At 66.9% G+C, this 13,030-nt stretch overlaps 1 protein-coding gene across 1 annotated transcript; it reads right to left on the bottom strand.

The window, feature by feature from the left end:
- Window positions 1-7,976: 7,976 nt before the first annotated feature.
- Window positions 7,977-12,694, bottom strand: HRH3 (histamine receptor H3). The gene is made up of 3 exons (XM_039236928.1): window positions 12,157-12,694; window positions 10,937-11,103; window positions 7,977-9,964 (listed from the first exon to the last, which is right to left on the bottom strand). The coding sequence occupies exons 1-3, from the start codon at window positions 12,404-12,406 to the stop codon at window positions 9,059-9,061; spliced, it is 1,323 nt and encodes a 440-aa protein (XP_039092859.1). The 5' UTR covers window positions 12,407-12,694; the 3' UTR covers window positions 7,977-9,058.
- Between the last annotated feature and the right edge of the window lie 336 nt (window positions 12,695-13,030).

The raw sequence follows: 13,030 nt of genomic DNA, 5'->3' as shown, positions 1-13,030 counted from the left end.
GTGTGGCCCCTGCACACCCCAGACCCTCTCCAGCCCGCTCTGGGCCCCCTCCTCTCCCCCCCCCCAGCAAAGCCCCCTCCTCCCCTGGCCCGGCTGCTCGTGCTGCCCCTCCCCCCAGCTCCAGCTGTTTCTGGGCCACACTAAGCGCTCCCTGTGGTCCACATGCCCTTCCCCAGGTACCCCGTGAAATTGGGGAGGCCTTCCCGGGCACCCCATCAAGGACAGCCCTCCCCTGCGTGCCCTCCATGGGCCTTGCCAGCCTGTCTCTGCTCGTGTGCCCCCCTGGCTGTGCAGCGACTCCTGCCCCCACGGGGCTCACTGACAACAGACATCTCTGATGTGGGTGCCCATGAGGACCGTGTATACGTGTTGGGGCATGGCACAGAAGGCCACCGAGCAGAGGGCTCCGCTCAGTGACACTCAGGAGCAAACCGGACCCTGCACTCCACCCCCCAGACCACGAGTGGGGTTGTGTTTCAACCGTGCACCTGAAGACCTGCTCCAAGGGGTGGCAGACAGGTAGTGCTCAGGGCCCTGGGGGCTGCACGAGGGGTCCCCGTGACAGCTGTCCTGTGTCTCTACTGTTGCGACAGGAACCTGCACAGGCGGTAAAACCTCCTAGAACTTAGTGTTTCACGGGTAGCAATGTTCAGCCTGGGAGATGAAAGAGGAGAGCTGGACGGCAGTGACAGGTGCAGTGTGACTGCCTGGTACCGTGAGGGAGCTAACCGGGTGCCCGCCCCACGCTCACGCACCCGAGTGCAGGTGGCCCGCGGGCTGGGGTGCCGCTCCGCCGTCCCGCACGCGGCTCCCTAGGGGAAACCAGGTGAGGCACGTGGGATCCGCGATGTTTCTTACAATCGCGTGTGAAGCCACAACAGGCTCCAACGAGAAGGGAAAGCAGAAAAGACGCTGGAGAAGCCGCTGCTCTGTGATGAAGTCCGTGCAGACGGGAGACCCCGCTGTCCCCAGGCCTGGCGCTCCTCAGAAGTGTTGAGAGCAGACATGTAAGGCTGAAAGGACACATAGCGACCCCTGGGCGTCAGGCTCCTGCAGGGAATGTCCCTCCCGACTCCAAGGCACGACGAGGGTAAACGGGTTAAACGGGTGCGGGGGCAGAAGGTCCTCGGGACCCGCGGGCTCGGCCTGCTCCCGATGGTGCGCACTGGGGCTCTGACCTCGGCATCGCTCCAGGCTTCTGAAAGGCCAGATGGGGCAGGGGGCCCCCAGGCCACCTGGCCCAGCGTGCACAGTGCCACACAGGCCACACAGAGTCACACAGACGTCACCCACACGTACCTAGTCATCCCACAATCCGCAGGCCTCCAATCTCCCCAGGCACAGCCTGGGCGTCTTAACTCTTGTCCACGTCAGCCCCACCCAGGGTGCTCCAGGGAGCACATCCAGGGGTCCAGGCCATGGGCCGACACCCCCCCAGCACCCCCACCGATCCAACCACCCTGTCCTTTCCACAGAGCTGGGTGGCTCCTTAGAGCTGGGCCCTCCCTTGCATCCCCTCCCCCAGAGCCTCCTCCCTGAGAAGGGACTGGGAGGGTTGGATGTGTTGATTTGAATTTCAGATCCACAACAAAGAACTCCGCACACTTACGCTAAAGCATTATCTGTTGCAGATCTGAAATCCAGATAGCACGGGCTGCTGTCTTTTATCTGCCTGCCCTAAGTGAGGGGGTGTGGGAAGGGGGACCATGGGGGGGGGGGCGGACACAAAGCTTGGTGCCTGGAGGGAGGGCTGGAGGGGAGCGGGGCACCCCTGCAGCCCCACCCCCACCCCCTGGCCTAGGGCTCCGCCTTCTTCCAGCCTCTTAGAGGGAAGCCTCTGGCAGGCGGGAGGGAGGCTGCAGGCTTGTAGCCAAGGCCAGAAGCAGGTGCAGACCCTCCATGTTGTCCCCCCTTCCCCGCCTCTGCCTCTGCCCACACTGGCCCCCAGGCCTGCCTAGCTCACACTCTGCTGTCCCCCTGTCCTCCAGGGAGGCCCTGGAGGGTAAGGAGGGGAGAGGCAGAAAATTCCCCCAGGAGCCCGGACCAGACCCCCACCGAGAAGGGCATGTTCTAAGTCGCTTCCCCCACCCGCATGGGCTAGGACAGCCCTGGCTGCCACCCACCCCCACCCCCCGCCGTGCACCTGGACGGCCTCAGCAGCAGCTACGCTCCCAGAGATGGTGGACGCCTTCCCATGTGACTCCGAGGAGCCAGCCTGGGCCGCCCCAGTCCCAGCTGGCTCACAGGGGCACTGAGGAATGTCCGGGGTCCACAGATGACCAAAGAAGGCATCTCAAAGGGCCCCGTTCTGATCTCAGGAAATATCCATGTGACCCCAATAGGTTCCCATAGCCTGGTGGCCCGCACAGAAACACTACACCATCAGAGGGGCTTCGTCCAAGGTCTCTGACCCCCCAGCTGGATAGATTTAGAATCCTTGGTAAAATCAGTGTCTAAAGCCCAGCAGGTAGCAGGAGCTCAAGAAAGTTCACTGATGCCGTTCCTTCATCCACTCTGTGTGGTCCTCTCTGAAATACCTGCATTCGAATTTGGCTCACTTGGACTTAAAGAATGCCGTCTGTTTAAATGTAAATCTCTAGCTTTTCCTGGGTAGGCCATCACACTTTAGTATGAATTAATAGGTCAGTGGGACTGGGAGCAGGACAGAGCAGAGCCTCAGCTGACAAAGAAAGCTTGTGGGCCCTGGAGGCGCCAGGGAGAGCTTGCCCGTCTGCCCAGTCCCCTGGCTTCCCAGGAGGACATGGGTCTGTGAAGCTGGGGAGCCGGCCCAGGCCGGGGCCTAGGAAGGAGGGCAGAAGGCAGGCTCTTCCCTGTGTACTGAGCTGCCCCAACTCCTACACATCAGCAAGGAACCAGGGTGTGCTGGACTCTCTAAAGATCATCAGCATTTAAAGTAGAAGCATTTAAAGATCATGAAATTTGTCATGTTTGAATTTGGAAACTGGTGTGACTGGTGTGTCACAGATGCGTTTGCAGCCCCGCGCAGTCCGCCACCTCCTCTCCTTACACCCAAAAGCGTCCTCGCCTTTCTCCCTTCTCTTTCTCTTGTGAGGGATACAGTAGTCACTCCGAGTGGCGGTCAGGCTCCCCGCAGGAAGCAGAGGACCCTCCCCCTTCACGAGGTCAGGTCAGGTGCAGCCTGGCGCCGCGTCACATGCGCGTCCGTCACATGACATCCGTCCCATTGTGCAGGCGTCTCACCCTGTCACGCGGTCACGAGGAGGCCGAGCACAGGACAGGGAGGTGTCTTCCCAGCGAGAGCGCAGTCCCACCCGAGGACCCCAGCACATGGTTCCGAGTGCCGTTTCAGCCTTAGTTGGCGTGACTCTCCCGCCGCGCCCGCTTTATAAACCACCCTTGGCCACGAGCGTGTGTGTCAAGGAAAACACTTGGTGCCCCCCACGCCTTCGGGCCTCCGTGGGGGTCTTGAACGGGGTCCCCACAGGTAAGGGAGGGCTCTTGTATTTGGTGGCCCCTCTGAGAAGTTCATTTCAGACATTTCACAGCGAGCTGCCTGCTTCCCTGGGGGGCAGGAGACCACGGGCCTGTGGCCTCAGCCTCCTGACTTATGCGTTAAAAGATTGCTTTCTGGGGCGCCTGGGGGGCTCAGTCGGTTGACAATCAGACTCATGATTTCAGCTCAGGTCATGATCTCAGGGTCACGAGATCAAGCCCCAAGTCAGGGCTTGGGACTCTCACTCTCCGTCTGCCCCTCTTTCTTCTTGTGCTCTCTCTCTCTCTCCCCCCCTAAAATTAAAAAAAAAAAAAAAAAGATTGCTTTCCTACCCATGACCATTACACACAGCTAATTCTTATTTTACTAAATAACTGATTCACTTGCCCATTTTTTCTTAATCAGAGACACAGACCGCCCATGGGCAGGAATGCTCTGCTGCCCCGGGGACAGAGGGATGCTGGCCGAGGCCAAGTACTGCTGGATAGGACACTTTCAGGACATCGCACTGCAAAACCCCACCTTGTGTCAGCTGGAGGAGGGAAAGGGTACTTGGTGACTCGTGAACCAGGGAGGTCCAGGCGCTGGGACACCGGCCAGGAAGCTGCCTCTTGCCAGTGTCTGACTAGGCTTCCCTGTGGCTCGGCTGCAGCAGCCTCCGCGGGGACAGCGCTGGAGGCCGCCAGGCCCGCAACCCGGCTGCAGGAACACGTGCTCCCCGAATCCCGGCCGAGGTCGCCGCCCTGCTGCCCCCCCCCCCGGGGCTGAGGGGTGCGCTACCCCAACCTGTCACGGGGATTCCGAGCAGCCTCACCAGCCCCGCACCCGCCCTGCAGCCCGTGGGTGGGGCCAGGCCCCAGGACCCGCTAGAGTGAAGGGGGTCCCCAGAGGAGAAGGGGCCGCGGGGCCAGACGCCTGTGTGCATTTCTGAGGGGCACCAGGTGCCCCTGAGGGCTGGGAGAGTGGTCACCGGAGGAAGCCGGCACCAGGTCGGCCACTCATTAGCTGTGTGACCTTGAGCAGGTCATTCAACCTCTGTGTGCCCCGGTGTCCTCACCTGTAAAACGGAACAGGAGCCCCTCGCCCGGCTGAGGACCAGATGAGTGGCGGTGAGAAGCGGGTTTCGAATGGCGCCTGGAGCCCAGGGAGTGTGAAAGCGGGGAGCAGTCCGGCCCCACGGCTACGCCTCCCCCCTAGGCCTCTCCAGCCTCAGGCCGCCGCTGCCCTGGTCCTGACCTGCTGGAGCCCAGTCCCTGCCTCCTCCGCCCCCACCCCCGCTGGCCGTCCTGTGTCCGCCAGAGGAAACTCAGGCCCCTGTGGGACTTGACCCTGAGCCTTGACCCCGACCCCTCCTATAGGATCCCTGCTCCTGGACGGCCCCCTGCGGGTCGCCATCACCGGCCATGCCATGAGGACTGGAGGGCCAGGCCCACCCCCCCAGGTGTCAGGGACAAGGTGTCCATCACGTGCAGCCCCTGTGAGGGGCTGTTAGAGCTGGAGGGGCCGAGGCCCCATGGCCGGTAAGTGGCCCATCCAGCCAGGCCCAGATCCCAGGCTCATTCCCACAGGGGGCGGCGGCGAGGCCTCCAGGCGCCAGGGCAGGGGGGACCCCATGGAGCCCTCAGGCCAGCCTGCCTGCTGGGGGCCGGGAGGCCCTGGTGAGCACAGCGCTACCCGCGAGGTGCAGGGCACACAGCATGGGCGATGGGGCCGTTTCTGTGATGACGGGCGGGCAGAGTCGGGGAGGGAGGGGGCCTCAGGGACCCCTGCTCCACTCAGCAACGCCCCACCGAGCCAGGACCGACCCCATTCTGCAGAGGAAGAAACTGAGGCCCAGGAGCCCCTGCCGGGCCCTCGGACCTACTGGGACAGGAAGGAGAAAGGGCTGGACACCCTGGGACACCTGGGGCCGCAGCCTCCACGCAGAGCGTCTGGGCGAGCTGGGCGGCCGGGGCGCCGGGCACTGGGCCTTCCGAGTCCGCAGCCCACCCCGCCTCTCCTCCCTGCTCTGCCCTCCTTGCTGGCTCAGGAGGGGTGACTTTTCCCGGCTCCTGTGCACACACAGCAGAGCTCGAACAGCAGATACCCTACACATGCTTGCGTTCAGGTCAACAGCGCTGGGGTCCGGTTCCAAGGCTCCCCAGAGGCCCCCGCCCCAGACAAACCAAGCCCCGTGGTGCCCAGGGGAGACCCCAGTGGAGTGGGAGGGTGGAGTCCCGGCCCCTGCTGTGTGCTGGGTTTGAGATGTGGGGTGGGTCTCCCTGTCCCCGGAGCCCTGACTCCCACAACTGCCGAGTGGAGAACAGGAGCCCCCCTTCGTGGGCTGGCTGTGAGGACAGAGGGGCACCAGCAAGTGTTGCTGCAAAAGGTCCTTTGCACCCACAAGCCCAGCCATGGGTGTGAGGAGGGCTGGGGGCGGAGGACAGACGGCCCCACGACGCCCCCTCACGGCCGGGCTCCAGGGCTGGAGGGGCCCCAGCCATCCCTTGCCATGGCCCTGACTCCCCAGAGGAAACACTGCGTAAGCTGGCCTTTTGTAGGAAGGCAGGAGTTGCCTGCACGGCACGCTGAAAACATAGGGTCTTCACCCCAGCTTGGGAGGGGCCCTCCCCCCGCACGGTGCCCGGAACCTGTTCCCAGGGGGCACCCCTTCACCTGCACACCCTTCCTTCGGGCCTCAGGCTTGGTCCCTGTGGGGTCCTGGAGCGCCCCGCCACCGGCGTCGGTGAGTATTGTGAACGCGTGCACCGCCACCCCTCAGACAGGCTCCCAGCCCCCGGCCAGCGCGCCGGCCGCCCCCCTCTCCAGCCCCTGCCCCGTTTACGTCCCCTGCAGTCCTCGGTCCCCGTGGAAATGCCCGTTAGTCAGCTGGTTGTCGCTCTGCCTTTCGGCCAACCGGCACCCCTGACGGTGCCTGGCACACAGTAGGTACTCAATAAACAGCAGCCGCTGGCGTGGGCGAGCCCCCGCAGCAGCAGCCGCTCCCGCCCCGGGCCCCCTGGCTTGGTCCCCCCTCCCAGCGCGCCCAAGTCCAAGAACGGCCCCCTTGGCGTGTTTGTTTGCTGCAGGACTCAGGCCCAATAAACTCGGTGTCTTTCTTCTCTCCTCCTCCAGCCTCGCGCAGGAGCTCGGGGAGCAGCGGTTTCCAGAGACTGAAGACAAAATTGCTTGAAAGCCTGCGCTTTTATCCTCCAATTTGTAGCCATTTAGCAGAGCTGGGCGGAGGGGCGGCCAGGGCTCTGGCTGTGCTGCGGGCAGCGAGGCGCCCACCGCTGCAGACGACGGGTTCTTTGTCTTTCCCTGGACAGCTCTGGGCCGCGGGGCCAGCAGGGAGCCCGCTGGGCTGGCCTCTGGGCAGGGCGCAGGCCGTCCAGAGCCACGAGGGCTGCCCCGAGCCCCGAGCTCCGCAGAGGGCGGTGCCCACTGTCTCTGCCACCTCTCCCCCTGCAGCCCCCACTCCAACCTCCACTCAGGACAGCGCCCAGCCCCCAGGCTGGTCCTGCCCTCTGGCCACCAAGGAGGGGACGTCTCCTGAGAGTGTGGAGGAAGGGGGCGCCGGCTTAGGGCTCGGGAGGAGGTCTCCGGGGGGTTTCGGGAAAGGAAGATGCCTGTGTAGCTGTGGGGTGAGGTGTCTGGAGGAGGAAGCCTTCGAGACGTTGCTGTGAGCAGCCTCATCCTGCAGTGGAGACAATCAGAGCCTGCTGACCGTGCCGAGGGCCCCGTGGCGTGGCTGTAAGAGACAGGCTGTGTCTGCCGTGGGGAAGAAGGGAAGGGGTCAGAAGTGCTGCGGAAGTAGAGCCCACGTGGTGGGGAGAGAGCATGAGATCAGGGGAGGGAGGGCTCTAGCGGCTGAAAGGAAGCAAGGCTTCCTGGAGGAGGTGGCTTCCGACCCCCAATCTTGTATCTCCCCTAAGCCGTGCTGGCCTTGGCCCCCTTCCCAGTGGCCTCTGAGCACTTGGGGTGGGAACAGGCTCTGCCCCGTCATGACGGACGCAGGGACTCACGGGACCCAGGCTCCCCCGGAGCCACCCTCTTCTGTTCCCATCTGTCTCCCTCAGTCCCGCCTCCAGGCCTTTGCCCAGGACACTCGTATCCAAGGTAGAGGACGGGCTCCCCTCCTCGGGCCCATCCCTTCCCCTCCACCCCTTGAGCTCAGCTCGTCCCCAGGGCCCCTGGTCGCTTGCCAGGTGGAAGATCCAGGGACAGGAGAACCCTGGTCCTGGGGGTGGGGAAGGTCGCACGGGGGCGGGGCTGTGGGCCATTTTCTCGAGCCCCCTCGAGCGAGCCCCTCCCAGCTCCGTGCGGCCTTCCCGAACAGGTGTTCGTGGGTGGGGGCCGCTGCGTGTCCCTGATGGGATCGAACCGGATATGACAGGCCAGGCCAGCCTTTTCTCCCCATCCGCTCCTCACCCCCTGCCGAGTGGTCCTGGGGACCCCCGGGGTCCCGACCGAAGTACAGGAGCTCAGCCCACCCCCCCCAGGAAGTCCTCAGGAATCAGCACCAATAAAAAAATACACTTTACTGTGGACCTCGAAGTCTGCAGGGCAGCGCAGCGGGCACGCAGGGAGCAGGCATGCACAGCGCCGACGGGGTGCACGGGGCGTGGCCCACGGCCCCTCCGCTGGGCCTCCCGGCCCCGGTGCCCGGGGGCTGCCCTGGGCCCCTCACGGCCACGGCCGGCCCCCCCCCCCGCCCTCCTCAGCCCAAGGAAGCTGGCGGAGCAGACGGAGCAGGAGGGGTGGCCTTCCGACAAGCAGGCGTCCGGGGCTCCGGCCGCTCTCAGAGCCGCCAGGCAGGGCCCAGCACCCCGAGCCCGGGGGCGGGGTGGGCAGAAGCAGCTGGCGCAGCTCAGCCGGAAGCAGCAGCACGAGGAAGGAGGGCGTGGGAGCCCACACCTGCCAATCCAGCCCCGAGCTCCTCAGCAATTTTGTCTCTCTTGATTAAACAGCCAAGGAACATGGAGTTCACAGACGTGCTTTCTTCTTCGTCTTCCTGAAACACCCAGAATGGAAGGGCAGAGAACGGCCGCGGTTCCCGGGGGGCACTTGACACGTTGGAGGCGTAGAGACTTGGAGGGGGCCAGGGCCCGGGCTCAAGCAGGGGACAGACAGCAGCGGAGCCAGTGGCCTGGGCTTGGGTGCCGGGGGGGCGTACGCAGGTGTGTGCAGGTGCAGGGGCAGACCGCTCACGAGGCCCAGAGCACACACCGATCACTTGCTTTGGAAAGGACACCAAGCAGCACGTGTGCAAGAGGGTGGACACCACCGGCCCCCAGACAGTCTGTGGGGCGTGGGCGGCGGGGCTGGGATTATTCCTCCCGGGGCGGAGCCGGCGGGTGGCGACCACGTTCTGGTTGGGGCAGCAAAGGGCCGCTCTGGCTGGGCCCCCCAAGCTGCCTCCACTGCAGGCGGACGGTCTGAGAGACTCTGCCGTGGCATGTAGGGCGGGCGGGAGATTCGGCGTGGCTCACACCTGGGGGCGGCCGGCTGGGGGGCGGCGTGGCCGACCGCGCAGGAGACCAGAGCCTGGACGGGGGAGGGCAGGAGGGCCCACCCGGCATCCCGGGGCCCACGGAGGGCGGCTCACTTCCAGCAGCGCTCCAGGGAGCTGTGCGGCTGGATCTTGAGCTTCTGGGGACAGAGCAGCTTGGTGAAGGCTCGGCGGAAGCTGTAGTGGCACAGCGGGTACAGGACAGGGTTGACGGCCGAGTTGGCCCAGAGCAGCCAGAAGGACGTCTCGTACCAGTAGTCAGGGACGCAGCGGCCGTGGCAGGCGGCCCGGATGATCATCAGAAGCGTGTATGGGGCCCAGCAGAGCCCGAAGATGCTCACGATGACGGCCAGCGACTTGGCCACCTTCTTGTCCCGAGAGAGCCGGAAGCGCTGGGTGATGCTCTGGGACACCATCTTCATGCGCTTCTCCAGCGACGCGGAGGACGCCGAGGGCTTGGAGCCCCGCTTGAGCGAGCGAGGCCGCTCTGTGCCCCGCGAGGAGCTGCCGGAGCTGGAGGTGGGCGAGGCCGCGGCGCCGCCGAGGGCCGCCTCCCCCGCCTCAGTGCCCGGGGCCGCCTCGCCTGCCCCGCCCCCGTACCTGTGCAGCGGCACGGCCTCCCCGCGCCCCTTCTGCCAGCAGCCCCAGCAGCCAGGCGCGGCCGGCGGGGGGGAGGGCTGGGCCTCGGGAGGGGGCTCGGGCTCGCGCGCCCCATCCAGCCGGACGCGGGTGCGCCTCTGGATGTTCAGGTAGATGCTGAGGTTGAAGAAGGTGACGCTGAGGAAGGGCGTGAAGAACTCGAGCGTGGAGGCCGTGATGAGGAAGTACCAGTTGTAGAAGAACTCGGCGTAGCAGTGGCCCTCCGGGATGGAGCTGCCGCCGGACACGTACTCCCAGCTCAGGATGGCCGGCCCGTACAGCAGGAAGGCCAGCACCCACACCAGCACCATCTTCTGCACCGCCCGCCGCGTGTCGCCCTGCTGGGCCCGGTAGGAGACCTGCCAGGACACGCTGGGTCAGGAGGGCGGGGGGTGGGGGGGACCTCTGTGCGCGGCCTCCCTCCCCTCCCCGCTCCCCACAGGGGTCTCGCTGCCCGACCGTCATGCGACCTCTTTCAGATCAATCCCGATCGCTAACTTTGTGCCAGGCTGCTTTGGTGTGCTGCCCCCGCCAGCCGCGGGCGCCCCGGGCAGGGGCCTGCCGCCCTCCCCGGCCCGCCGCGCACCCGCTGCGCCAGGCGCTGTGCTCGGCACCCGCTGGGCATCTCGTGCGCGCTGCCCAACAGCGTCCTCCCCCGGTGGCTCAGGGAGAGGCGGAGACCACGGGTGGGTTGGCCCAAGGGGACCCCTGAGCCCCTGCTCTGAGCCCTGTCCCACGGCCTCGAGGCCGGGACACGTGTGGACCCAGCAGAGGGCACTCAGAGTGACGGGCAGAGCCACCTCGGAGAAGAGGGTGACCGGGCACTCCGGCCGCCACCCCTGTGCCCGCCTGGCCCTGACGCGGGAACTGTCCCTACCTCACAGTGACTACTCACACCAGGAAAAGCTTATGGGGACAGAAGCTGATGCCTGACTTCCTGGGGCACAATCGTGCACACATGCACACACACTTGTGCACACGCACACGATGGGGAGGGTACCACCGACGGCCTCTGGCCCAGACCCTCCCTCAGCCCTCCGGACTCTGGACCCGCTCCAGGGTGGAGGCTCAATTGCCCCCGTTCCCTCAGGGACACCACCGACGCCAGGTCCGGACATGCCTCCTGCCCGTCCCGGGACCAGCCCTCCTGGCAGCAAACGGCCACTGAGCGGGCAGCTGGCCACAGCGTGCCCTGTGTCAGGGGTGAGGCCGGCAGAGACCAAGCCCCCCGGGACTGCCCACAACTGGGAAGTGGCCGTTCTCTGCCGTGGCCACTTCCTGACCACCCCTCCTCCCAGGAGTGAACGCGGACACCAGCGACCCAGACTCACGGCGCGGGTGACTGACAGGAAGCGGTCATAGCTGATGAGCACAATGTTGAAGACCGACGAGGTGCAGAGCAGATAGTCCACCACCAGCCACAGCTTGCAGAGACCCCGGCTAAAGGGCCAGCGGCCAGTTAGCACATAGGGCACATACAGTGGGATGCAGAAGGCCCCTGCGGGAGAGTAGGGCCACGTTGGGCCACGGCTGGACAGGGGCCTGGGGTCAAACCCACCACCATGGGGAGATAGGCAGGACCCGGGGTCGTACAGCGGCCACTTTCCTGGGACCAGCAACCCTGACCTTGCCCTCCCCTCCACCCTGTCTCTTAGGCACACCCTCTACCCTGGGACTGGCCTTCACCCCCTGCCTCGCCTCCATTCCTGCTGGCGTCCCCTGGACTTGGGGGTAGGAGGGGAGATCCAGAGGTGGGGCCTCCAGACACCGTGACCCCGGAGCCCTGACTCGGTACTTCCACACGTCTGTGCGGTCCTCCCCGGCCCCAGAGGGAGGCCGGAGGATCTCCTCTCTCTTCCTCCGCCTGCTGGACCCCAGCCCCTAACCCGGCCTTCGCACAGCCCTTCCTCATCAGCTCAGAAAGCCAGAAAGCCCTTCTCCTGACTCAAAGGGCAGTTGGCTGCGCCGCGCCAGCCGCTCCCACCGCCCAGTGTCTGGCAGACGCACCTAGCAGCCCCAACAGGTGTCTGGCGCTCGGGCCCCCTCCGCGCGCCCCGCCCCCAAGCCGGCAGCAGCGCGCGGACACGTGAGAGCGCGCTCTTCCGAACACCTCCCCCACCCCCACCCCGCTTCCCCCACGCCCCCTCCCCCAACACGGCTCAAAAACTCCCTTCCATTTCCCCTCCCCCAAACCTCTCCCAGCGCCCTCCGCACGTCCTGAGTCCGCCGGCAGCCTTTGTTTGGCTCCGGCGCAGGAGCCAGCGCCGCACCTGGGGCCGCTGCGCCTTGCGCCTCGCCACGCGCCCGCTCGCCCGCCCGCCCGGGCCCCTTCCCGAGGAACGTCCCTCCCTAGCCCCGGTCCCGGGTGGGGGAGGCAAGGAACTTCGCCCGCACCCACCGCCCCACGGGTCCCGGACGCCCCCTCCCCAAATAGGGCTCCCTGGCGGGGCCGTGTGCCCGAGCAAAGAGGCACCCTAGGTCCACGCTCCAATCCCTGCTGGTCGGGCCAGGCTGGACACTCCTGGGCTCGGGCGGGGGCTGGGGGCTTTACCCACGAGGAAGTCGGAGATGGCGAGGTTGAGCAGAAAGAAGTTGTTCTGGGTGCGGAGGCTCGAGTCGGCCACGAAGGCGAGCATGACCAGCGCGTTGCCGAGCACCGTGGCCACGATGAGCAGCGCCATGAGCGCGGCCAGCACCGCGGTCCAGGCGGCGGAGAAGCCGCGCGCCCCGCCCGCGGCCGTCGCCTCGCCCGCCAGCGCCCCCGACGCGTTCAGCGGCCCGTCGGGCGGCGTGCGCTCCATGACCCGCCGGCTCAGGAGGCGCCGGGGCGCGGGGCAGGGCGCGGACCGCCGGCCGGGCGGCCGGGAGGGGCCCCGGCCCGGGAGCCTGGTGATTGAGGGCTCTCGGCCCGGCGGGCTTCCCTGGGGGGTGCCCGGCGCATGGTCCGCGGGCGCCGAGGCCCGGGACGGGGCCGGGGCTGGCGGCGCCGAGGGGGCTCGGGCCGGAATCCGAGCCGAAAGGGGCCAGCGGCACGACCGCTACAGCCCGAGCGGACCCGGAGCGGAGCGGGAGCCAGAGCCGCCGCCAGAGCGCCGGTGCGCCCCGAGTGCAGCGCGCAGCCGAGTGCGCCCCGCGCGCAGCTCGCCGCCCCCCGCGCCCCGCGCAGCGCCCCCGCCATTGGCTGCCGCCCGCGCCCCGCCCCCGCCCCGCCCCCGCCCCGCCCGGCGCCGGCAGCACCACGGACAGCGCCGCGTGCCCGCCGGGCCGCCGGAGCCCCAGCCAGGAGCGCTCGGCGGCTGGCGGAGAGCCCGGCGCGAGCAGGCGGGCGCCGGGGCGGGGGGCGCGCCTGCTGCCGGCCGGCCCGCGCACGCAGGAGCCGGGACCCGGGCCGCCGAGCCTGAACCCGCGCCCTCAACCCCGGTGAC

This window comes from Hyaena hyaena, unplaced genomic scaffold, assembly GCF_003009895.1.
Source record: "Hyaena hyaena isolate Hyena2069 unplaced genomic scaffold, ASM300989v1 scaffold_118, whole genome shotgun sequence".
Lineage (NCBI taxonomy): Eukaryota > Metazoa > Chordata > Mammalia > Carnivora > Hyaenidae > Hyaena > Hyaena hyaena.
The sequence above is the reverse complement of the archived record's forward strand: the minus strand, read 5'-3'. Positions and strand labels throughout refer to the sequence as shown.

Excerpts from the sequence above, each read along its gene's own strand:
- HRH3 (XM_039236928.1), bottom strand. The coding sequence starts at position 12,406 with ATGGAGCGCACGCCGCCCGACGGGCCGCTGAACGCGTCGGGGGCGCTG. Across the intron at positions 11,104-12,156 it reads CATCTCCGACTTCCTCGTGG|GGGCCTTCTGCATCCCACTG; the intron begins GTAAAGCCCCCA and ends ACTCTCCCGCAG. Across the intron at positions 9,965-10,936 it reads TCCTGTCAGTCACCCGCGCC|GTCTCCTACCGGGCCCAGCA; the intron begins GTGAGTCTGGGT and ends GTGTCCTGGCAG.